This window comes from Adiantum capillus-veneris, chromosome 8 (genome assembly GCF_014529385.1).
Source record: "Adiantum capillus-veneris isolate H3 chromosome 8, ASM1452938v2, whole genome shotgun sequence".
NCBI lineage: Eukaryota > Viridiplantae > Streptophyta > Polypodiopsida > Polypodiales > Pteridaceae > Adiantum > Adiantum capillus-veneris.
The window spans coordinates 31651813-31677332 of NC_140938.1; the positions used below are offsets into that span (position 1 = coordinate 31651813).

The 25520-nt window shown below is 39.1% G+C and overlaps 1 protein-coding gene across 4 annotated transcripts in view; it reads left to right on the forward strand.

Annotated features, from left to right (window-relative positions):
• Positions 1-6618: 6618 nt before the first annotated feature.
• Positions 6619-25520, forward strand: part of LOC147451907 (MADS-box transcription factor 23-like) — a 37840-nt gene continuing 18938 nt past the window's right edge. For 2 of the 4 annotated variants that reach the window (XR_015188851.1, XR_015188852.1), the window contains exons 1-6: positions 6622-7004; positions 11796-11874; positions 24441-24502; positions 24585-24684; positions 24773-24814; positions 25462-25503. Coding sequence is in view for 2 of the 4 variants with exons in the window: in XM_086517793.1 (XP_086373919.1) it covers positions 6793-7004; positions 11796-11874; positions 24441-24502; positions 24585-24684; positions 24773-24814; positions 25462-25503 (537 nt within the window). In the remaining 2 variants the exon portion in view is untranslated. Of the gene's footprint in view, positions 7005-11795; positions 11875-24440; positions 24503-24584; positions 24685-24772; positions 24815-25461; positions 25504-25520 lie in introns of all 4 variants that reach the window. The other 2 variants (XM_086517793.1, XM_086517792.1) reach the window with 2 other exon arrangements.

The following is a 25520-nucleotide window of genomic DNA, read 5'->3' on the forward strand; positions in this document are numbered from 1 at the left end:
GGGAAGAAAGAGGAACCATTCACCTTGCAGGATGGTTATCTTCTCCATGGAAATAGGCTATGTGTTACCCACTCCCTTCGTGAGAAAGTCATGTATGAATCCCATGCCCCTCCCTATGCGGGCCATAGAGGCATTCAACCTACTCTTCGAGGAGTAGAGACGTACTTTTATTAGCCTACCATGAAAGTGGACATACAAGAGTATGTTTCAAAATGTGTAGTATGCCAAAAGACCAAGTATGATAGAGGGAAGCAATGTGGATTACTCCAACCATTGCCAATTCCTAATTCACCATGGGAGAGTATATCCATGGATTTTATCTTTGGATTACCAAAATCTATCCATGGGAATACGGGAATATGGACAATAGTCGACAGGTTTAGTACACTTTATCCCTGTCAAGAAGACTATTAAGGCACACCAAATGGCAACTCTCTTTATATCACAGATTTTCAAACACCATGGATTGCCAACCTCCATCGTGTCAGATAGAGATCCTACAATGACAAGTAATTTTTGGAAAGGTCTCTTCGAAAATCTAGGTACAAGATTGAATTTCTCTTCGGCCTATCACCCACAAACGGATGGCCAAAGTGAGATATGTTACAGAAGTAGATCAACGCTCACAATGGGAAAAGTACTTACCTCTTGTAGAGTATGCGTATAATAATACTATCCATACTTCTACGGGAAAAGCACCTTTTGAAATCATAGAAGGAAGACCTAAAAGTCCCTTGCTACTTAAAGTACATGGGAAGATCTTCGATGCCGATAAGTATAGCCGTGACCTCCAAACATCTTTTCAAAAGATTAAGGATGCTATATCCATCTCCCAACTAAGGCAAAAAGCTGCTGCTGACAAGCACAGAAGGGCCTTAACGTTCAAAGAAAATGATTGGGTCTTACTTAAGTTTCCTAAGGCTCGATTGAGGCAAACGACGGGAAAAAACCCTACGGGCCATCAAAAGTATTATGCTAAACTAGCAAAAAGATACTATGGTCCTTTTCAAATTTTGAAGCCAATCAATGAGGTAACTTATCAACTCAAGTTACCTAGCCATTGGCTCATACACAATGCTTTTCATGTGAGCCTACTCAAGCCCTACAAAGGAGAGCCTCCAAATGAACCAATTATTGAAGACCCTCCCGAAATCGAAGATCAAGAAGAGGTACTACAACCCGAAGCTATCCTTCGACATGAAGACAAGGTACTACGACATGGTAAGATTATCCGACGGTATCTTATTAAGTTCAAAAATTATCCTTTTGAAGATGCTAGATGGATACAAGGAATCCAGCTTAAGGATAATATGAACCTTGTCAATGCTTACAATGCTACCTTAGAGTAACCAAATGCACATGTTTCTTTGAAATGATTAATGTTTTTGTCTTATAAGACTAGTTCTCTCTTTATTGTGCACAAATTTAAGTAGTATGCATACTAAGAATCATGTTTGAGATGACGACGTCTCTCAAACACCATGTAGAATTTGTCACTCTACTTGGGAGGAGGAAATGGACTAAAGAGCAGACATGCTTGCGGCAACTATGTCTCCCAAGCACCAAATGGATTAGCCATCCATCTTGGAATGATGTCGTAGGGTAAAAAGGGATCCTCTACCCGCTAAGACAAATTGACTAATGACTATGACTTTATCTCTTTTACCTCATAGTCGAGGACGACTATGATTTCAAGAGAGAGGTAATGTCATCAAATATCTAATATCTAACCAACCCAAATGATTTTCTCATATTAAATTGATCACTTAATATGGGATAATAAACGGGAACAAGGGTTAGAATATAGACATGTGCTTACGGATCTATCTCAACACGGGGCCAATGGTAAAGGGGCCCAAATGAGAGATGGTCTGTCAAAGAGCAAGGTTAACTAATGAAGCTTAAAAGACCTTAGGGTTAGCTTCATTAAAGACCTCCAATGGTTAGTGTTAAAAGTCTTTTGACCTTAAGCAAGCTAGGGCTATGCTTGATGTGGGAACCCGACCTAATCTTAAGAAAGCTAAGGCTGTGCTTGAGGTGGGAACCCCACCTAAGGTGCTTGTCATGCTTGATGACTAAGGTACTTGAGGTACTTGTCACATTTAATGAGGAAGTTGCTTGAGAAGCTTCCTATGCATGGGGGGTAAGATGCTTGAGTCAAAAAGAGAACCTACTCACTTAATGAGGAAGTTGCTTGAGAAACTTCCTATGCATAAAAATCTCAAAGTTAGGGAAATTCTAAAAGAGCACATGGGACACATGTCAGACTCTCACTAAGCTTAACCACATGGGAGCTTGAATGCTATTGGTTGGGCTAAAGAGGGGTCCAATGAGATTTCACTTCCACCTAACAAATATCTAGATATTTTCAATCTATCTCTCTCTAAGGGGTAAGGAGGACACTTGTCAAAAGAATACCCATATGCTTGACTGCATGTGGCATGTGATTGGCTAAGGGGAGAGGGGTCCAATGAGCTTGCAATATGAACAAATTTCACCCAAAGCAAGCTAGGGGGGTGCTAGGGGGGTATACACCATCACAAACACTCATTGGCAAGACTATTTTCTCACTTGGTGGAAGTTGAGGAACACCACCTCCTTCTCCAAGCTTGTGAGAGTGAAAGACTACACCAACACTCTTGGCTATGGAATGCAAATCCAACCAAGAGCCATGCTTCAATGCTTAAGCTTGCCATCTTCTCCATCTCCATTACTATGCTATTATGTATGCTAGCAAGAAGAGTAATGATATGTGAGGAACTACTTCTTTCTTCTATGGAATGTTTCTTCTTCCTCTTTCCTATCCTCATTCCCCGCTAGCTCTCTCCACCTTCGAAGGTGTTTGAGGCCTTGGGACTGAGGCTTGGGATAGTTAATGCTTTCTTCAAGTTTATGTTATGTTATGTTTGTGATGCATGAAGCTTTCCATCTTCATTGCATCACCAAGGTCACAAGGAACACAAAGATTGTATTGTACCAAGTCTCTCTTGATGGGAGAAACTATAATACAAATGCCTATTGGAGGGGGAACCGGCTCCATATGAATCCGGTCCTCAACTATTGTCATGTTCTCTAAACTCTCTCTCTCTCTTGCAAAAGTATTGTTCATGCCAAGTTAACTAAGTACCATGTTTATGTTGCTACCATCAATTAAGTTCACCCGCTATGCTCACAAAGTAATCTCTTAAAAGTGCTTCACCTACTTTCCTAATTCTGCTACTCTCAAAGTTCATAGGCCATTTCCATTACAAACCAAGTAAAGATCCTATCTAACACGGTCCATGATTGCCACTTACACAATCTTGCTCTTTCATCAATGCGGAGTACGAAATGGAGTGCACCTTTTGTTTTATAGGTCTTTGAGAAAAAGATCTATGAAAAATCCCTTATGCCAACCAAATAAATATTCTAGTTAACACGGTCCTTGATTGCCACTTACACAATCTTGCACTTTCATCAATGTGTACAAAATGGAATGTACCTTTTGTTTCATAGATCTTGCGAGAAGGGAAAGGCCATATGGAAAGGAATGAGAAATGAAGAGGGGAGATCAAGCTTGGAAGGAGAAGAGAAGAAGGTGAAGCAAAGAACAAGAAAGCATATAGTGTGAAAATTGAAGGGAAGTAGGGGTTACCGATTTTGGGAAGGAAAGATAAAGAAGGTGAAACACAGAACAAGAAAGTATATAGTGTGAAAATGGAATGCAAGCAGGGGAAAATTGTAAATAACTAGAATCTAGGGAGATGCCTCTCTCTCTCTCTCTCTCTCTCTCTCTCTCTATATATATATATATATATATATATATATATATATATATATATATATATATATATATATATATATATATATATATATATATATATATATATATATATATATATATAGATATCGAGAGTTTGTATGGAAGGCAAGTAGGGGAAAATTGTAAATAACTAGAATCTAGGAAGATCTCTCTCTCTCTCTCTCTCTCTCTCTCTCTCTCTCTCTCTCTCTCTCTCCCCCCCCCCCCCCCCCCCCCCCTTCTCTCTCTCTCTATTGCGAGTTTGTATGGAAGGCAAGTAGGGAAAAATTGTAAATAACTAGAATCTAGGGAGATCTCTCTCTCTCTCTCTCTCTCTCTCTCTCTCTCTCTCTCTCTCGCAACATGACATGCAATTCTTGTAGTAAGCATATGTAGAGTGGCAACAATTCCTTCCCTTCCTCTCTTGCCAATTCTCCCATGGAAAATCCCTTGCTTCTTCTCTCGCCCATACCTCTGCCACAACTTGCTCGCGATAGCTCCATACCTTGCTAAGAACTACCAAGAATTAAGGAGGATATCGTTCATAAGGCATTTTTGGAAGGAGAAATTGTGTGTTTTTTTTTTTTGGGGGGGGGGGGAATGGAGAGGTAATGGATTTTTTTGGGAACAATGCGAGTAGTAGAAGTGTCAATGGAAGGCAAGTAGGCGATATGAATTCATCACCTTATAGAAAATTGTGTAATTTTTACATCATCACTACAAAAAGTAGGGCTCATATGCAAAGTGGATGTTCTTCTACATACTCTCTCTACTTCAAATTTATTAACTCAATGGTTCAAGATTTTCTCTCTACGCCCCCCCTTTTCCAAAGCAAAAGCACACGTTGCTCCCCTTGGCCCGTTGCTCGTTTTGCAGAAGCGTTACACTCACAAAAAGAAGAAGGAGGTTGCACCCTTAGGGGTGAATCCTCCCTTCCTTGGCTTTATGGTCCATAGAGCTCGTCTCTGCATCAAACCTGCATGAACAAACTATGTTGGCTCCACTGAATGGACATACACAACAGTGCCTACGTTTGGAGAGAGAGAGAGAGAGAGAGAGAGAGAGAGAGAGAGAGAGAGAGAGAGAGAGAGAGAGAGAGAGAGAGAGAGAACATGCTAGTGCCCTGCCATGCTTTGTGCTAGGCTACCCTACCCTCGCTTCTGTGCACGAGAGCAAGGGATCCTTTGCACTCAGGGTTGCATATGTGCTACCTCTGAGAGAGACAAAGGGAGAGAGACTATGACGACAGAACTTTCCAAAAGATGTCAATGTCAGGATGCTTTTCCTTTTCCTTTAAATAAAATCCAAGGCATCTAACAGGATTTCCTCTAATTAATGAACTCAAGCTTATTGGCACATACTCACCTACTCGTTTCTCGTTTGGAAAACATTAATTAATTCGTTATCAGATTCCCTAGGAATCTCTCAATTCCAAAGGGAGATGACCCGCCATGTTGCCAACTACTCCTCTGCACAATGTCCCCCCTGTATTTTTGCCTTGGTTGCCTCTACGGACTTATCATTTCCTTGCGTGCCTTATCTCTCTCTCTCTCTCTCTCTCTCTCTCTCTCTCGGGCCTTCTCTCCTCCTTGCGACTACAATCTGTCTCTTTCTCCCTACCTTGGGCCTTGCACATGAGATCTGTGTCTCTATCCCCCCCTCTCTATGTGGGCCCCTTCGCCATACTTGCCATGACAAGCTAGCACCCACTTGCAAACTGTCGACCATAGCATCATGACTTGGGGACCGCTCACGCCAACTCCCTCTTGCCACAACGGCACAAGAAAACTCTTTGTCTCTCTGCCCTGGTCCTCACAACTTGCATCTTGCGAAAAAAATATAATCTCTGTGTCTTTGTGGGGCTTGGCCCTCACACTTGGCAACTCCCTCTCACTCTACCTCTCTCTCCTTCTCTCCTCCATGTGTCAGGTGCCTTCAAAGCATACAAGCTGTAGCAAAATTCCACTAAATGAGTCCACAAAACAAAACTTACCACACCTGCTATCCACTTCCTCTAACATAATAGTTTACGTTTTTAATAATTACTAATGTGTTTTTGTTATGTATTTTCCTAAAGAAAGCACACAAGGCTTTTCACCCCGAGAGAGAGAGAGAGAGAGAGAGAGAGAGAGAGAGAGAGAGAGAGAGAGAGAGAGAGAGACCGGTTCTTAAACAAGCCTGAGGACCCTGGTCAAGCGCCTTACCAATTGAGCTATTTCCATAATGGATAATGTAGGAGTGGATGTGGGGGTTTTTTATATTACTACATAATAATCTTGTATCATGACAAAACTGCAAAGAATGCAGCGAATTTATGCTTCACAAGTTTGGGCGCAAAACGTTGGATTTAACCCGTGTCGAATACCTTTGCTCAATTTTGCGCTTGCGGGCATAGTTAACCCTGCCCTTCCATTCTCTACTCCTCCAAAACTGGTGGAATTAGAGGCGTCACCTTTGAAGTTCTCTACCCCGCCCTCTCTTAGTAACTCTGCCAAAAGAGGCAGAGTTACACAAACCACCACCACAGGATGCAATTTCATCCTCAAGAGGACAAAGACGATGCCGTGCGGAACACCTCTTATGAAACTAGCTGCAAAGTTTCGCAGCTAGCAAACGGGTCACTCCATGCAAATGCTCAGCTAAGGCTGATAGGACTTCAAGCTGCGTTGGTGTGAGACGACTCTTAACTTTCTGAAGGGGCATCGAGATCATTCCATTTGTCTTTTTTGGCCCAAAATGTTGGGCTTAGGCCTAGTTTAGGAGGCCGGCGGGGCCCCGGGGGGGGGGGGGCAGCGGGCAGGCAAATCACATCAGCCCATGTGATGGTTTTAAAAGGTTGCCAGGGAGGGAGAAAGAGAGAGAGAGAGAGAGAGAGAGAGGCGGGGTAGTACGTGCGAGAGAGAGAGAGAGAGAGAGAGAGAGCTTGGTGGAAATGGGCGGCTGTTTTAGGGTTGCTACAGAGTAGCCTTCGGGCAAATGGGCTGCGTTTAGAGAGAGAGAGAGAGAGAGAGATGGAACCAGAGGCAGGAGGAGTAGGAGTGGGAGAGAAGCGACGGAAGGTGCTGCGACGCATCGAGAATGTCAGCACCCGGCAGGTGACCTTCTCGAAGCGGCGCACGGGGCTTCTGAAGAAGGCCTACGAGCTCTCCGTCCTCTGTGACGCACAGGTGGCCACTCTTATCTTCTCCTCTACCGGTCGCCTCTCCGAATTTGCCGCTCCCAGGTAAGGTACCCCAGATATTTGAGGAACATTAGAACATTTGCCCTCTTTCTCTTCCACCCTTTCGATTTACCCTCTTTTTTCACCTCTTTCATCTCAAGTTTTCCCCATCCTACTTCTTAACAGAACTCCTAAATATGGTTAGAAAGATTAAAACTAGGTTGCCTTGATTGTTATGATGTGCGGGATGATGCGAATTCAAGGGTATTGGTACTAGTTAATTGTGGCTTCACATTTTGAGTGTAAAATTATGGTCTCATAAGTAAGGGATTGAAAATTTGAAGTGAACCCAAGGACGCGTTTTACCATGCATGGAGGATGAATTGATTTTTTGGAAAATCTAGTGGAGGGATAGTTGCGCTTTGTAAACCTATCGTTGTAGAGTTGGTTATTGAAGTGTGATGTCATGCTTTCTTTTGTGAGGATTGGTCTCTCTTTGGTTGTGGTGTGATTGTACTCTTGTATCTTTTGATGAAGGATGTTGTTCAAAATTCTTTGGTCGTTAGAAAGAAGGCTACTACTTTTGGTTGTGTTTTTGTCCGAGACTTTTCCTAAATTTGGGCTCTTGTGACAATCTTTCAGTTATCAAGAAATCTCTAGTATAACTTAAAAATTGTGGTCACTTTATATACATATCAAAGTCAATTAGTAGAGTATTGTCAATAGGTTAGCGCTTCCAAAATTTGAATGTGATTTTGGTTGACTTTGTTGTCTTCTAGGTAATCTTGTACAACATACCCGACACTAGGTTCAATTTGTGAATTCGACATGCACTTTAGAAATAGATGGAGCTAAGTCAAAAGCTTCAAGGCAAACCTCTAGTATTTGAGTACTATCTATGTGGTCCTCCATCGTTTGCAGCATGAGTTTGATAATTCTTGAACTTGACTAAATACTTTGCGGACGAGCTTATCCTTAACTTTTCTTTCTTTGTGTGGTAGGACGTGTTGAGACATAAGAATCTCCTTGGTTTCTCTTACCTCTAGTTGCTTATATGGCTCCTTGTCCTCTTAACACTTTATCCTTGAAAGATCTTAATAGACTCACATGTGAAGCTTAAAGTATTTAACAACTTTAGTATGAAGAGTGCATTGTGATCTTTTCAAAAATTTGAAAGGGTCCATAATATCACATACTTAGCTTTGAAAATAGCCTCTCCTTACTCTTCTTCTACCTAAGGCGTCACTTTTCAAATCTAAGAAGCAGTCCATCACCTTCCTTTAATTGCAAGTTGCATCGATGCTTATTTATTGATCTCTAATGCTACGAGCAGATCGCTTTGAAAAGCTCTAAGTTGATGGTTTTATGATTAATGTCCAAAAAATTGTTATTAATGTCATATCAAAGTCCTATGGTCTATTATATCATCATTGTATGAACTTCCACGTTAATTGTACGACTCGTGATATCCATTGCAAAATCTGGTGGGATTTTGGGATGCCGCGTCATTATGTTGGGTTGCATTCTCTCTTCTTTGTCCGGTTGACGGAGAGAGTCTCTCTTCAGGTTGGGTTGCATTTTCTTCTTTGTCCAATCGTAAATGCAATCATGTCATTATTTTGTGATACACTCTCCTTAAAGAAAAGAGTAATCGCCCTTGATTACTCTTATGTGTGTGTGTATATATATATATATAATTGTAAAGAATGCATGGACACAAAGACGCAAGTCACTGAATAATAACAGTCACATTGACATTACTATCCTCGTTAAGATCTTAGACACGAATTGTGATTATTATGACTTATTTAGCCATCATATATAGACTGTTTTGATCTCTCATGGATGTTTAGATATACTTAATCTCCTCACTCTAGGTTCACATTATGGAGACAAAAAGTTACATTTGATAAAAATATAGCGCTCCTAGAAGTTTAGCGTCAATTGCTTAATAATTGTGTAAGAATGTGATGTCCCATCAATAGCCTACTACATCATCATCGTACGGATTGCCACATTATCTATGGCTTTCGAACCTGCAGATACAAAAGCTTGTACGACATGCGAACCTGTACATGTATAAGCTTGAGGAGACAAGTATCTACTCAACTCGATAATAAAAAATACTTCTCGATATCAATCAATACTGTATATATAGAGATGAGTGATAAGATTATCTCATAGCAATATCTGTCTTTTTGTATGTTCACTTTGTTTACGATATGCTACAAAAGAAGAGGATTATGAGTATAGATTTGACTACAAGATTGAGAACTAAAATCCATGGGTAGAAAAGATTTTTGTTAATGTTATGAAGAATCTAATTTATTTTTATATTATAATAAATTAAGTTTATTTATAAAATTTATTGCTAATAACTATTTATGTAAAATCATTATGTATGATTTTATTAACTAAATATAAAATTCATAAGATAATTAAAAACTAAGAATAATATTTATTTTTTAAATCATAGATGTTTTATATTGTGTATAAAAAAGATCTTATATTAAAAGTTAGAGATTTTAAGGATTTTTATAAAGTGAATATGAATGATGTAATGATTTTTTATTTTTTTTACAGGATCATGACGTATTCAACTATATTCAAGGAGTAATCACTCATTAATTGAAACAAAGTTTTATATTTTTTTAATTTATAAAAATATATTATTTATATATATTAAAATTTTAAAATTAAAATATAAATAAATAAATTATATAATAATTTTATAAAAATTTTTAAAATATTATATGTATATTAAATAATTATTTAAAATATTTTTATATTTTGAATAAATTTTTAAAAAGTTATGATATATATATTATATTTTGATGTTATTTATTCAATAATCAATTTTTTAAAAGTGTAAATATTCTTTCATATATAAATAGTTGAATCTATTATTATATACTTTTAAAATTGAAATTTGAAAGAGTTAATATAATTTGATAACTAATTGAATGATAATTGATCTTTTCGATAGCTAAAGATATATTCTAAAGTAAATCTACGTGATGATATATGTTTTCAAAGCAAACTTAATTAATACATAAAATTGATAAGTAACTTACGTAAATACATCATCTAAGTAAATCATCGATTTTTTTATTAGTTTAAGTTATAACTGTCGTGTCGCATAATATCTTAGAAAGTAAACTAATTGATCGATATATGAAAACATGTTGCATAATTTTTTAAAATTATTGATTCTTAATATAAAATATTGATATCGATTTTTATTCTGAATGACAATAAATGATTATTTTTTAATCAAGATCAATCATCAAATTACGATAAATTATTATCTTATAATTAAACATGATATCATACGTATTAAGATAGTAAAATATGTAGTACGAAAAAATATTATGATTTTTATATATAACTTTACTGATGCTGTACGAAGAATATCATCATATTTCTTAATAATTTATTGTTATGTTAAGGTAATGGTACATTCCTTTAAAAATAAGTACAGTTTGTTATTCACTTACAAAATAAGTATTTAACTTATTTGAGAACTTAAATAATTCTAAAGTTTACGGTTGCGTATATAAATTATGCTTATTATGTGATCTTTACGCATGCTACATTTGTAATTTATCTAACTGGAGTCTTAGTGTAACAACTTTAATCATATATATTACAAGAAACACCTAAATGTATATCAAAGTTACATATTAAATTTAGTTTTTATATTGTAAAGCGCTTACAAAAGAAATTAAAAATGATTTTGATAACACAACAATGGATTCAACAAGAGTAAAAGTAAGAAGAGAGTTGATAGACGACAAAGCAGTAAAATGTATCATTATTATATATTTATTTTTACTCAATAGAAATATGTTTCTATATCTTGTACATGAGTTAAATGAAGCAAACCATGAGTAAGTAGCTTAAAAAATTCTCCATCCTTTAGTATTAATATTTTTCTATAAAATAAATTTTTTTAATATTATATATAATTTAGAATTAACACATGGATAGTCGAATGATAAACATTATTTTTATTTAAAAATACACGTATGATAAAGTCTTAGAATCTTTGATCAAAGCGTCATTATGTAAGCTATGCTTTGAAAGAGCTTCATAAGTAAAATTGAAATTTTTAATATTCTTTTACTGTAGAGATTGTATGAATGAAATATAGAAAAAGAACAAGCAAAGTTTTATTTTTAAAATGTTAAAAATATGAGAGATATCTTACTTTATTTAATACTATATTTTAAAAAATATTATGAAATATTTATCTAATAAGAAGGCATGATGATTAAAATTTATATTAAAGAAAATAAAAGCTCTTCATACAAAGCTCAGAAATCGACTTTATTTTCATTAAAAAATAATATTTTCATGTCTAGCTTATTTTAAAATCAATATTGATACCTTTTGTGACACTTACATCTGTTTAAGATTAAGAAATCTATATCAAGACAATAGTATCTTCTATTTTTTTTTATATATGTATTTTACTACAAGATGATAGTATATCTAGATAACTGTTTTCTAATTAATACTATATATTGGACTCAATAGATCTTAGGTATGATTTTTTGTAAGATTTTTAAAAAACTAATGAGCTAATATTAGTTGTAAGTAAATTATTGTCTTACATGCTATTTAGTATACATTTCTTTACTTACCTTTGATTGACTCTCACTTGTCTAAGAACTTATTTTGTATTCGCTTCTTGAATTTTTTTCAACAAGTATTTTGTAATAGTGATGACTATAATATAAAAGTTTCTTGTCAATTTCTTGTTGACAAAGATGAGACAACATATCATAAGATGAGTACTGAATTTTATTTCGATCGTAGTTTGTTACTTACTTTCTTTTTCTGCTACTTCAGTATGTCTGAGGTCTTGAAGAAATATCATGAAACTCCTGGAATGACGCAAGCAATTGGACATCCATGCCAAAATCTAGAGGTATGAGTAATGATCTTCTAGTAGATTAATATCACAAGATTATGCTTAATATCCATGTATGTAACCATTTTGCTTTACAATAAGCATTATATAGAGATAAAGATTAGATAAATACTGTCAGTTACTTATGATTCAACTGTGATGAATCACAAAGATAAGGTTTTATTCGACAAAGATATTGTAAAACATACCTCTTTTTACGAAGAGAGAGAGAGAGAGAGAGAGAGAGAGAGAGAGAGATGTCATATCAAAGTTGTTAATTATTTTGCAAAGAGAAATTCAATGTAGTTAATCTTTAGATCAATATTGTTAATTATCTAGCAAGGAAAAATTCAATGTAGTTAATCTTGAGATCATTATTGTTGACATAATGAATCTTAATATAGCCGTTTATGGTTAGTGAGATGGAAATTGATATCATGTGTATACAGGCTTTAAGAGTATTGGTAACTTAGCAAGACATAAAAGTGTCTTTTCAAGGTTTTGAAAAAAACTTACAATCTCATAAGAGAAGTACTTGTTTTGAGAAATTCTTATTTGTGCTTAATGTTAATAGGACACTACTTTTGAAAAAATGAGCGTTTTAAAAATTTCTCACGCTTTGATAATGGAAAGTTTTCAAAGTTGAAGCACTAATGCATGTAGCTCAAAACAATGATTTATCTCGATGAATTGCACACTAAGAAGACTAAAGATTTTTCTAGACCAAAAGATAAATTTTCTCATAAACTTCAATTGAATGGTCATCAAATCATACAATTGCTTTAGTCTCACAATTTTGTTTTTGGGATATTTAGAAAGGTAGATCAAAGTTATGTTTTTTATATTCTGTTGATATATCATTGAAGTTTATATACCCATGTTCTTTAATACCGTTATTTACTTATTTTCGTAAGCTCTTTCAGACAATTTGAATCTGTAAGCTGTAGCGGAAGTGAGTGTTGAGCTTTGGTAAAGATGAGTGCTTCGAACTTTGCTCAAGGTTGCTTTTACATAAGGAAGGGAGAGCCTTCCTTCCTTTAATGAGAGTGCGTGAAGGTGATGAGACACTGTGCGTGAAGGTGATGAGACTGAGAGATAGAGAGAGAAGATTACGACACCAGAATGTTGTCAAACCCTCCTCCGACGGCCCCACTCTCTATGGCGAGAGCGGTCTACTATTGATTGCGCATATCTCTACAATGCTTGGACTTGACGATGATGAGGACGATGACGAGACTGATTGAAATTTGAAAATGCTAAGGGTTGAAATTTACAAATCTTTATCTGTTGAATTTTGACTGTATGTTGGTGACAATATTGATGACGACAATGCGACGACGCGTTGAAAACGTAGATGTTAAAATCTGCGTTTTCTAGGCTGAAACTGTAAACTACGTTGGATTTGATCGTGTGACGAGGATCTGCTGCAGGAAGGTGAGATCTATGAGGTTTGAGACTTCTTTTGCGATGTCTGATTGCTGAAAACTGAAAACGTTGGTGCTTCTTAGTGTTCCGTCGTGGTGAATCTGCAAAACGTTATGCTGATGCAAAAATGCTAGGACTGAAAACTGTCTCGCGGTAGAAATCTGCTAATGCTATGGTTGATTTGCTATGTCTTGTTATCGCCGGGCTGATCTGCAATGCAAAACGTTGGCATTGTCTTGGCTGAAAATGCTAGGTCTCTTGTCCCGGGGGTCCTGCTGAGAAGGTGCGTGTTGTTAAACACAATGTTCTTGCTGCCTCTTCTGCCAAAAATGCTAGCGCTAGGGTTTTCTGTTTATAATTCACTTGCTAAATAGTCACTTAGAAATATTAAGTGAAAAATGTCAAAAATAGGTTCTGTGCATTGGAAAATGCTCCATGTGGTTTCTGATGGTAATGCTGATGATCATGTTGTGTGCAACCAGAGTATATGCATCTACTCTTAAGTGTCTGGAGATGCACGGTCTGCGAATAGACTCACAAAAGTGCTAGATCACTTCTTAATCTAATTGAACTGAACCCATGTCATGAAGTAGCTTGTCCACGTATACATAGCGTTAGATGTGCACGTGACATCTACTCCTTTCCAAAGTGAGGTACTGATACCTAACTGTATGGCGTCGAGGGAGATCGGCAACAACGTCTGGATGAGTCCTGGGAAGGACTCTTCGTCCGTCCACTCATAAGTGTGGGTCGCGGACGATACTCGAACTTCATAAAGGTCTGCAACGCTTGCTTCTTTGGGCCGCGCCAAAAGGGACAATCATCTGTGGCTCCTTTAATGCTTCAGCTTCGTCTAGAGTCATGCGTTTACCTTCTCCAAGAATCTCCGAGGATGAAAATTCGTGAAACCACTTCCAACACAAAACATAAACATACCCATTTCATGTAAAGTGACTGGAAAAATTCTAGTCTTTCTAAAAGACTGTGTATGCAATGTAGATGAACATAGCGATGGAGTGTCAAACCGTTCATCAAACACGAAATTCAAGCTTGTCTTTCTGATCTAAATCTATCAACTGCGGCAAATCATAATCGAAATGCTGATGCTTGATGCTCAAATCCTTTTTGTGCTCTTTCTACGATTGTGTCATGCCAAGGAAGAGACATGGAATGTGACTTCCTTGAATGTATACTTTTCAGCTTTTCATGAGAAATCCGCATACATCCGTGCTTATTCATGAGTGAATCGTGTCCATCGTACAATATGTGATGCCTATGAAAAGGGATCACATAAGGACTTTGACTAAAATACAGGAAAGCATCACGAATGAAACAGTCGAACAATGCGCGTTGACTAATCATTCGAACACATAATACTTTCTGTGGGGGTTCTTTGCACTGACTTGAGAGCCAAGATCGGTTCTTCGTGATCGATCGAATCTGCAAGGAGGTTAACCTCACTAGACAAAGTATCAACTAAACCATCATCCTTGTGAACACTCACAGCTTTATCTTGCAAATCATCATGCTCGTGAATAATCATATCTTGATCATGGAAATCATCATGCTCGTGAATAATCACATCTTGATCATGCGAATCATCATGCTTATGATTATCGTGCAAATTGTTATGAGCGCGTATAGAGCTAGAAGAGAGCAAGAGGAGGCGCTCACAATGTACAAGAACTTGGACTTGATGATAAGCTTAATATTGATTATAAGACTTAATACTTTATTAAGAGAGCTAGATACAAGACTTGGATTACATGACTTGAGTACAAGACTAGGCTTGATTGCATGGACAAGACTTGAACATAAGAACTAGAAGATGGATTTCCTCATAGGAGCCTCACAACTGGCGTTGGCAAGACTGAGGGCCTTGTGGCCTAAGACCCCTATTTATACTAGTGCTTGAGGAGGTTAGGACTTTCTAGGTTCTTCTTGAGGAGGTTAGAAGCTTCTAGAACCTTCTTGATTCTTCTAGTTCTTCTAGAACTTTCCAAAAACTTCTAGATTCTTCCGAAATCTTCTCCATGCTTCTAGAAACTTCTTGATCCTTCTAGTTCTTCTAGAACCTTCTTCAACTTCTTGATCCTTCTCCATGCTTCTTGATCCTTCTAGTTCTTCTAGAACCTTCTTCAACTTTCTAGAGCTTTCTAGAAACTTCTAGATTCTTTCGGAATCTTCTCCATGCTTCTAGAAACTTCTAGAATCTCCTTGATACTTTTAGAACTTTTAGAATCTTCTAGATTCTTCTAGAGCCTTCTAGCGATGATGTAGACGATGACATAGGCGATAATGCAGGCAACGACTGACTCTTAAGCATCCATGACACAAATCATGTGTCATGCTTTGGAAAAGAAGAGATGGAGAGTCTCCTTTTCCGAATCTCTTGCATCTGTGCCTGCACTTGAGAAAAGAATCGGAACAAGGCGGCTTTCCTTTCTTTGTGTTCATGCTCTATGGCTGCCATTCTTTCATGTTCACGTTGTATTTCTGCTTTTCTTTTTGCGGCCTCCAAGCGTGCTTGCTCGCGCTCACGCTCAAAGTCAATCATTCTTTCTGCTTTTCTTGCTTCGCGTTCTAACTTCCTGTCCATCATTATCTTGTAGAAAGCTGCCATAGGATCTGGTGCAATCTTTGGCGTAGATGGGAAAGGGGGAGGGTCGGAAAAACCTCCTGGTGGGGAAAAATCTTTTTCGCCACTCCCATGCTCACCACCTTTATGCGAAGTATCCATTCCGCTGTGGGTGATGACCATCCACTGAAGTCTTGGGTTCTGAAGTTCACGAGGAACTTGGATTCTTCTGGTTCTTGGGTTCTTGAGGGTCTTGAGGTTATTTCTTTAGCTTGCAATCTGTGTTAGAGAAGGATCTTCTCTTCACCCGAGTTCTTGTCTTTTCCGCGGGCGCACCCCTTGGCGGCCTTGCGCTCACACCAAGGTTGCTTTTTCCCACCTCACGTCGATTGACCGATCGCTAAGTGCACGGTCCGCTCTCAATGAGTGAAAAGAGACACAAGGGGAGGTTGGACAAGCCCTTCCTTCTTGGGTTTCCTATCACTCTTCAAAAACACGAGTAGAAATTGACACGCCCTAGAGGACTTGGGTACGTGCGACCTCAACAAGAAAAAAAATAAAATGTGGTTCTTTTCTTGTGTGATACAGAACACTGCCAAAGCTCTGATACCAATGTAAGGTGTAGCGGAAGTGAGTGTTGAGCTTTGCTCAAGATGAGTGCTCCGAACTGTGCTCAAGTTCCTTTTACTTATGGAAGGGAGAGCCTTCTGTCCTTTAATGAGAGATTGCAAGTGATCACAATAAGTGGTAAGACACTATGCGTGAAGGTGCTGAGACTGAGAGATAGAGAGAGAAGAATACGACACCAGAATGTTGTCAAACCCTCCTCCAAAGGCCCCACTCTATGGCGAGAGCGGTCTACTGTTGATTGCACAAATCTCTACAATGCTTGGACTTGTCGACGACGACGAGACGAGCTGGAATTTGAAAATGCTAAGGTCTGAAATCTGCAAATCTTTATCTGCTGAATTCTGACTCTATGTCGGTGATGATGTCGATGATGACGACACGACAACGACGCGGTTGAAGACGCAGACGTTGAAATCTGTGTTTTTTGGGATGAAACTGTAAACTACGTTGGATCTGACCGTACGGCGAGGATCTGCTGCGAGAAGGTGAGATCTGCGAGGTTTGGGACTTCTTCTGTGATGTCTGACTGTTGAAAACTGAAAATGTTGGTGCTTCTCGTGTTTCGTCGCTGTGAATTTGTAAAACGCTATGCTGATGCAAAAACGCTAGGGTTGAAAACTGTCTTGCGGTAGAAATCTGCTAACGCTATGGTTGATCTGCTATGTCTTGCTGTCGACGGGCTGATCTGCAATGCAAAATGCTGGAGGATTTGCAATGGTAAAAAACATTGACTTTGTCTCGGCTGAAAACGGTAGGTCTCTTGCCCGAGGGGTTCCTGGTGAGAAGGTGCCTGTTGAACACAATGTTCCTGTTGCCTCTTCTGCCAGAAATGCTAGTGCTAGGGTTTTCTTATATAGTTCACTTGCTAATCTACCCTACGTAGTTCCCAACAAAAGTCACTTAAAAATAATAAGTGAAAAATGTCAAAAATAGGAAAAATAGGTTCTGTGCACTGGAAAATGCTCTTGATGGATTCTGATGGTAATACTGATGAGCATGCTGCGTGTAACCAGAGGATATGCATCTACTCCTAGTGTCTGGACATGCACAGTCTGTGAACAGACTCACAAAAGTGCCAGATCACTTCCTAATCTAACTGAACTGAACCCATGTCATGAAGTAGCTTGTCCACGTACACGTAGGGTTAGATGTGCACGTGAGAGAATCATAGGTAACCATGGACCATGCCAAAAGCATTAGGACGATCCTATTCGGAAGAATGTTGGCGACAATAAAGAAGAACTAAAACAATCAACACGAAGAAACTGGGTTTCACATTACGTCTCTTTAAATCTCTTAGAAAATTATAGGCAAATTTAACATTTATGATTAGATATTGTTGATATGGCACTTTCGCATGGACAGCTCGCGAATTATGGAGGATATTGATGTGGCATGTACAAATGTTCGTGTTTTATAAACTACCCTGAGGGTGCTATGTAGAGCTTTTAGAGATCATAACTTGTGGAGGCGCTTTGTCTATGGACCCTCTTGTATATTTAAATACATAGCTAGGTACTTTCTGTTAGGTGGATTAGCGTGGGAGTACTGTGGAGAGAGGACCCTTAGACATTGTATCTTTATGAAGCAATAATAAAGAAATTGGTCACAAGTCTTTGGGACGAGTGCATGTGGAAGCGGAATTTTGCCGCTTCTGTGTTCTCTCTCTCTCTCTCTCTCTCTTTATTCAAGTTCAACTCTATTGTTTGTAGTTTTCTCACGTGTGTTGTTGTAGATCTTTGGCTTGGGAGTTGGGGTATCCAAATCTATCACAATGGATTGGGATATTCAAGTCTATTACAATCGCTTGGGGTATTGAAGTCTCTCTCTTGTTTAAGTTTAATTTTGTTGTTTGCAGTTTTCTCATGTGTGTTGCTTGCAGTTTTCTCACGTGTATTGCTGTGGATCATTGGCTTGGGGTATCCAAGTCTATTACAATGGTATCAGAGCTTCAACGATTCTTCTTGTACAGAAGATCCGATCCCTTCTTTCGTAGCACACAGATTCTTGCAATGAATCGGGTGAATAGAGAGCTATTTCACCAAATACGGAGAGGAAATCGGCAGACCGGAAGTCGACTTTCAAGGTAACAAGTAGGTCCAAGAAACATGTTCGTTTCGAGGATGACCCCGATTTTTCTTCGTCTTTAGAAAGTTTTGACAGTTCGTCATCCTCTAGTTCTAGTAAGGATGAGAAAAGGCGGAAGAACTGGAGAAAAAGTAAGAAAAGCAAAAAGTATAGAAGGCATGAGAAGCTATCTAGTAGTTCGAAGAAGGAGAGCTCGTCCTTGATAGTGAACAAACGAGCAAGAAGACCGAGGAGTTCAAGGATGGAGTCAAGCCGTCAGGTTTGACACGTTTTCAGGCTATTAAGACACCCATCGAGCCCTTGAGTTTATACAGGAGTTTGACATCGCCTAGTCAGCAAGTCAGTTTTCGGAACGCTCAAAGATGCGAAGGGCGGCATCTTACTTAAAAAGAAATGCCCAGATATGGTGGTCTACTGTGTTGTTACGCAGAGAAGCATCTACGGCACGCAGAGAAGCATCTACAGCGTGGGTAAAATTCAAGAGAACTTTTACGTCAATCTGGATATCAGACGAATATGAAGAAGATGTCATCACGACATGGCATCATCTGAGGATGATTAAGAAAGACACGTTGGATGATTGCTGCCAGAGGTTTTGGGATACTTATTTGCTAACGTTCTCGTTCCGGAATATTACTTTGAGGGACTAGATTGAGCGGTTTTGTTGTGGTTTGCTGAAAGAGATTCGACAATATTGTCATTAAACAGAAGTCGCACTCTATTCAAAGACTTATGGACATGCTAAGCAAGGATTTGGAATACATTGACTTTTCCTACGGAGATATCAGAATCCACCTCAACAGGACGAGTCTTTGAGTGCAGAGAGTGAATTGGGAGAACCGGATGAAAGCTCATCACTGTATTTTGGAGTTGTAAGGGAATTAGATGGTCGCGCATCCGAGGGTGTCGACGAACTAAGGGAACCTGATTAGAGGATTCTGGAAAAGAGAGGGGATTAGTTGATAGTGTACTGACATGCCAAGGACAGGGAAGCCCAACAAGGCTACCAACAGGTCAGAAGGCACAAGAAAAGAAAAGGAAGGTAAGCTAGGTTCACTAGATAATTTGATCAACGGAATTTTTTGTCCCTCGATGCAAGTGGATGGAGGAGGAGAAATTCTCTTCAAAGAGAGTTGTACCTTTAAGCCTTTGGAATGTGAGCAGTGTCTATGCCAAAAGTTATCAATGAATCAACAGGTTGAATCTGGTGTGGTGCGGATTGCACAAGAGGAGAGTCACTCTACTCCTTTGTCACAGATTGCCTAGATTGAATAAAGTCACTAATTTCTTGTTGAGATTTTAGAATACTGATAGGATGATATGTAAGGTGCAGCGGAAGTGAATGTTGAACTTTGCTCCGAACTGTGCTCAAGGTTTCCTTTTACTTACGGAAGGGAGAGCCTTCCGTTCCTTTAGTGAGAGAGTGCAATGGACAGAAACAAAGTGAATGGACACTGTGCGTGAAGGTGCATGAGACTAAGAGATAGAGAAGAGAATATGACATCAGAGACGTTGTAAAACCCTCCTCCGAAGGCCCCACTTTCTATGGCGAGAGCGGTCTACTTATGATTGCAACAAATTTCTACAATGCTTAGACTTGTCGACGATGTCGACGACGACGAGACGGGCTGAAATCTGAAAATGCTAAGGGCTGAAATCTGCAAATCTTTATCTGTTGAATTCTGACTCTATGTCGATGACGACGGCGATGACTACGTTGCGACGACGACGCCCTGAAAACGCAGATGCTGAAATCTGCGTTTTCCGGGTTGAAACTGCAAACTTCGATGGATCTGACCGTGTGGCGAGGATCTACTGCGGGAAGGTGAGATTTGCGAGATTTGGGGGTTCTACTGCGGAAACTGACTGCTGAAAACTGAAAACGCTGAGTCTAGGACTGATTCCGTTGCGAAGATCTGCAAAAACGCTGAGGTTGATCTGCAAACCATAAACGCTAGGGCTGAAAACTGTCCTGCTGTGGAAATCTGCTAACACTAGGGCTGATCTGCTTCTTGCTATCGCCAGGAATCTGCAAGATCCAAAAACGTTGGCTAATCTGGTCCAAAACGCTAGGTTGATGCTGTGAAGCAAAAACGCTAGGCCTCTCGGGGGTTCTGCTGAGAAGTTGCCTGTTGAGCGTGTGCTCCTGCTGCGAGAAAGTGCTAGCGCTAGGTTTTTATTTATACAAACTTAGCAAAATTGCCCTACTTACTTTCCAACAAAAGTCACTTAAAAATAATAAGTGAAAAATGTCAAAATAGGGAAAATAGGTCTATGCATTGTAAAAATGCTCCTGATGGGTTCTGATGGTAATGCTGATGATCATGTTGTGTGCAACCAGAGGATATGCATCTAATCTAAGTGTCTGGACATATACGCTCTGCGAACACAAAGAAGAAGAATTTTTATAAAGCCAACCAGTATGACTTTCTGGAAGATAAAAGCAAGAAAGTTAGAGAGTTTAAGAAAGGTGGACAGTCAATAGAATTTGACACATTTTCTCGTTATAGAGATGCTTCGAAGGCTTTGTCTTTTGTACAGCAGTTTGACATAGCTTTCTCTGGAGGGCGTTACTCAGAGCACTCCAAGATTCAAAGAGCTGCCTCTTACTTCAAGGGGAATGCTCGAACTGGGTGGTCCACGCTTCTATTAAACAAGACAACGTCAATTAAATGATTGAAATTCAGAAGGCTTTTTATTTCTTCTTGGCTGACTTGAGAGTATGAACGCGACATACGAATTGCTTGGAACCATCTTCGGACGACCAAGAAGGATACAGTGGACGCTTATTGCGAGAGATTCTTGGAGCTCTTTTCTACCCGCCTCTTCATTTAAGAAGATCTCGTTCAAAGAACAGATTGAGCGGTTTACCTTGGATCTTCCTACAGAGTTCCGAGATCACTGCTTAGAACAAAAGTCAACTTCCATTTAGGAGTTGATGAGTCATTCGAAATGGGTTTTGCTATTCACTCAGGCAGTTTGACCTACCCCATAGATGAAATCATGACGCAACGGACCGAACAAACTTCGAAAAATGAAAGTAGAAAGAGGAAAAGCAACCAAGAAAAGAAAGAAAAGGATGCACGACCCAAACTCACTCCTCAGGAGTGAGCTCTCTACATCAAGGAGGGGAAGTGCTTTGGATGCGGGGAAACAAGGAGGGGAAGTGCTTTGGATGCGGGGAAACTGGGCATATCTCCGCTAAGTGCTCGAAAAAGGCACAAAAAGAACAGAACGTCATGGACGATGAGAGGCCTGAGAGTTCAAGAGCAGCTGAGGAACGTGGAAGAAAAGGCAAGATGAAAATAGGACTGGTTCCAGATTCTGTGGGTACTGATCCCAACACGATGGACGAGAGTACAGAACTTTGTCGAGCTTGGAGCAAAGTAAAAGACCAAGAAGCCCTGATCTTTTTTGATGCAGGAGCCAAGGCCAACCCCATTTCACCGGAATTGGTGGCGCGGCTCGAGATCACTCCCGATCGGATGGGACCACTTGCAGAGGCAGTTCTAGCGGCACCCGACAGGGACGTAGCCATTACACTTGTCATAACCAAACTTTGGTTGCATTGTCAGGGGTATTTGGGACATGAGTACTTTTACATAATGCCTTTGGTGGGTTGTGATGTCCTCTTGGGAATTCCCTGGTACCACAAGAACAACGCCATTCTCGACTATCGGGCGAGAAAAGCGACTTTGACTAAAGAGAAGGGCAGAACTATTGTACTAGATGTAAAACTTAAGGGCGAGTCTCTCCCTATTGTATCAGCTTCGTCCATTTCAAAATTAAAGAAATCCAATCTGTTTGTTTACTCGATTTTTTTGAAAGAGTTGATTGATGAGGATAGGCGAAATATGTCTGAACTTGATAAAGAACGCCAAGATTTTCTCCACACTCATGCCGATTGCTTCTCAGAGGGCCTGCTAGGCGAGTTACCACCCACTCGTCTTGAAGATCATACCATTGATCTGATACCTGGAAGCACACCACCGAACCGGCCATGTTATCGTGTATGCCGAGCCCAGAATGAAGAAATCAAGTGAAAGACCTCTTGGAAAAGGATCTTGTTCAGCCTAGTACTTCACCATACTGCTCTCCAGTGTTGTTGGTTTTGAAGAAAGACGGATCTTGGAGAATGTGCATGGATTGTAGAGCTCTCAACAAAATCACCATCAAGGACAGATTTCCGATTCCTAGAATCGATGATATACTTGACCGACTTCAGGGATCCTCGTGCTTTAGAAGGATCGACTTGAAAAGTGGATATCATCAGATCCGAATCCGCGCCGAGAGATGTCTACAAGACAGTCTTTCGGACGACTTTTGGGTTATTTGAGTTTTTGGTGATGCCTTTTGGCCTAACCAATGCTCTTGTGACATTTAACCGGATGATGGACATGATTTTTCGAGAGTACAGACTATTTGTTGGCACTTTCTTTGACGACATCATTGTTTTCTCCAAGGATGAGGCATAACATAGAGAACATCTACTTCAGGTCTTTCAGGCATTACGAGATCACAAGTTGGTGATTAATGCAAAGAAAAATGAATTTTTCCTACCAGAGATACACTTTTTGGGACACATTGTCTCAGCAGTGGGAGTGCAGATAGACCCGGCCAAGATAGAGACTATCCGTGATTGGCCTGATTTGAAGAATGTCTATGAAGTTAAAAGCTTCTTGGAATTGTGTTCGTACTACAAGCGATTCATTAGAAAGTTTGCAGAGGTTGCTTCCCCTTTGCATATCTTGACACAGAAAGAAGTCCCTTTCTCGTGGGGACCCACTGAGGTGATTGACTGAGGTGACTACCTTTCAGGCTTTGAAAGAGAAATTGACTACGGGACCGGTTTTGACTTTGCCGGACTTGCAAAAGTCATTTGAAGTATATTGTGATGCTTGTGGTTGTAGTCTGGGTGCGGTCTCAATGCAAGAAGGCCATGTCATTGCCTACGAGAGCCGATTGTTCTCAAGGCCGGAATTGACAGCACAGATTTATGAGACATGCATGACGCAAGGTCAGACTATTAACTATGGAGGAGATTGATGAGATCCGCCAACGAGCGATGATGGATCGATTTAGCCCTTTTTGAGGATACACCCACATTTTTTTGTCTTGATAGGATTCTATAGTAGTACCCCCTTTTTTTCAACACCCTTTTTATCTTTGTTACTCAAACCTTGTATCAGAATCACCACATTGTAACTTTTTGGTCTCATAGGTCACTTTGGCCTTTTGAACACGTTAATATAACATTTCATTTCATTTCATCTCTCTCTCTCTCTCTCTCTCTCTCTCTCCCCTTCCTAAAGTAAAGGAACATCTTTTAACTAGACTAAAGAAGTTGAGGAGATTGCCTTTACGTGATGAGGATCATATCACGACTATCATTTGCAACACATGATGGCCTTGTAGCTCACCTTGATGTCTCACACACCTCCTACACTAAGAAGATATCATGGATCCATGTTTTTATGCTCATGTTTATGTCCGTGCATGGAATAATTAAAAAGCGTGTGCATGGGTGCATGGTTCACACATATGTTCGCTCTTGAGACTTACGTAGGTCACATACTAGAGTGCCACCCAACATTTGACAATAATTAATTTATTTGGGCTCTTCCATGTTTGTGTTGAAAGAAGTTTTAGTCCATTTTGACATGTTTTTGAGTTTGGTGGTGTGTCACCATGGATTTGAAGACTTGCCTGCTATTTTAAACCTCACCGTAGTCACCGCCATGGTTTGGGCAGCATGGTTTTGTAAACACCCTTGCTTTGCGTTTTCCATAACCATAGGCTATATAACTGTTCACACTCTTGATTTAGTCGTATTCATAAGAAGAGGCTCTCCTTCTGTTTGAAGTTTTGGAAGCATGAAGCTGTCCTCCTAAAGAAACAAATCGATTTTCTGCAATTGCAACAAAGGTATACCTCAAAAGGCTTATATTACTTCATACTTAACTTATATTTTTATAAGTCATAATTGTGCTTGGTACTTCTTTTGCAGTTATGTAATGGGTGAGAATCTGACATGTTTCCAACTTAAGGATCTTGAAATACTAGAATCAAGACTTTGTGTCGCAATCAATAAAATCAAAGAAAAGAAGGTTTGCCTGTCAATATTTCAAATCTAACCTCATTAAACCTTTTTTATGGTGAAAGAGTATCGACGTGCTCTTTGTACACATGCATCAGGTGGAATGCTTTCAGCTTCATGCCCAAGAGATGGCTAAGAAGGTAATACGCAACTTTTGAGACGTTCTTTGAATCGAATTCAGCAATGGAGGTGATTTGTAATTAGGAATTTTCTCTGTTTCTGTTTGTGTGTGTTTTCTTCACTTCTTGCTCTGTTGGCAAAAATATATTTTAAAAAAACCAATAAAAAGTATTCTGTTGGTTGCAAAAAATATTCTTGGTCTCATTAAAGACTTCTAGCATTAACATCTGTATGTAAATCAACTTGAGTGCCCTAGGGGCCGGGTAAGGAGAGATTGGTTGCTTTGGTAACTAGCACCCATTGTTTCTAGAAAGATTGTGGTTTTCTCTAAATTTCTTTAGTTTGAATACGAGTTCATCCCATAATGGAGCTTTTTCTTGCTCCAAAAGTGTTTCATTTTGAGGTGTCATTTTCTTATCGATCTTCCTCCTTGAAAAAATTGTTAAGACCACCATTTCAACAATCAAGAACATTTCTGCCCCCCTTAACAGATTTCTAAAAGTAAGGGTCTTTTAACTTTGGTTGTTGAGTATTTGAGTCTTCATCCAATAGGATTTTCATAGTTATGGAATTTTAGATGTAATCCAATTTCATTGAGTCACAAGAGGTACATTGGTACGTGATCAAACCTGAAGTTTTAATTCTTCGGGTTGTTGTCTTTGTGCAGGAACACCTCTTACTTGCAGAAAATACCATGCTAAGACTTAAGGTACCTCAAAGATATTG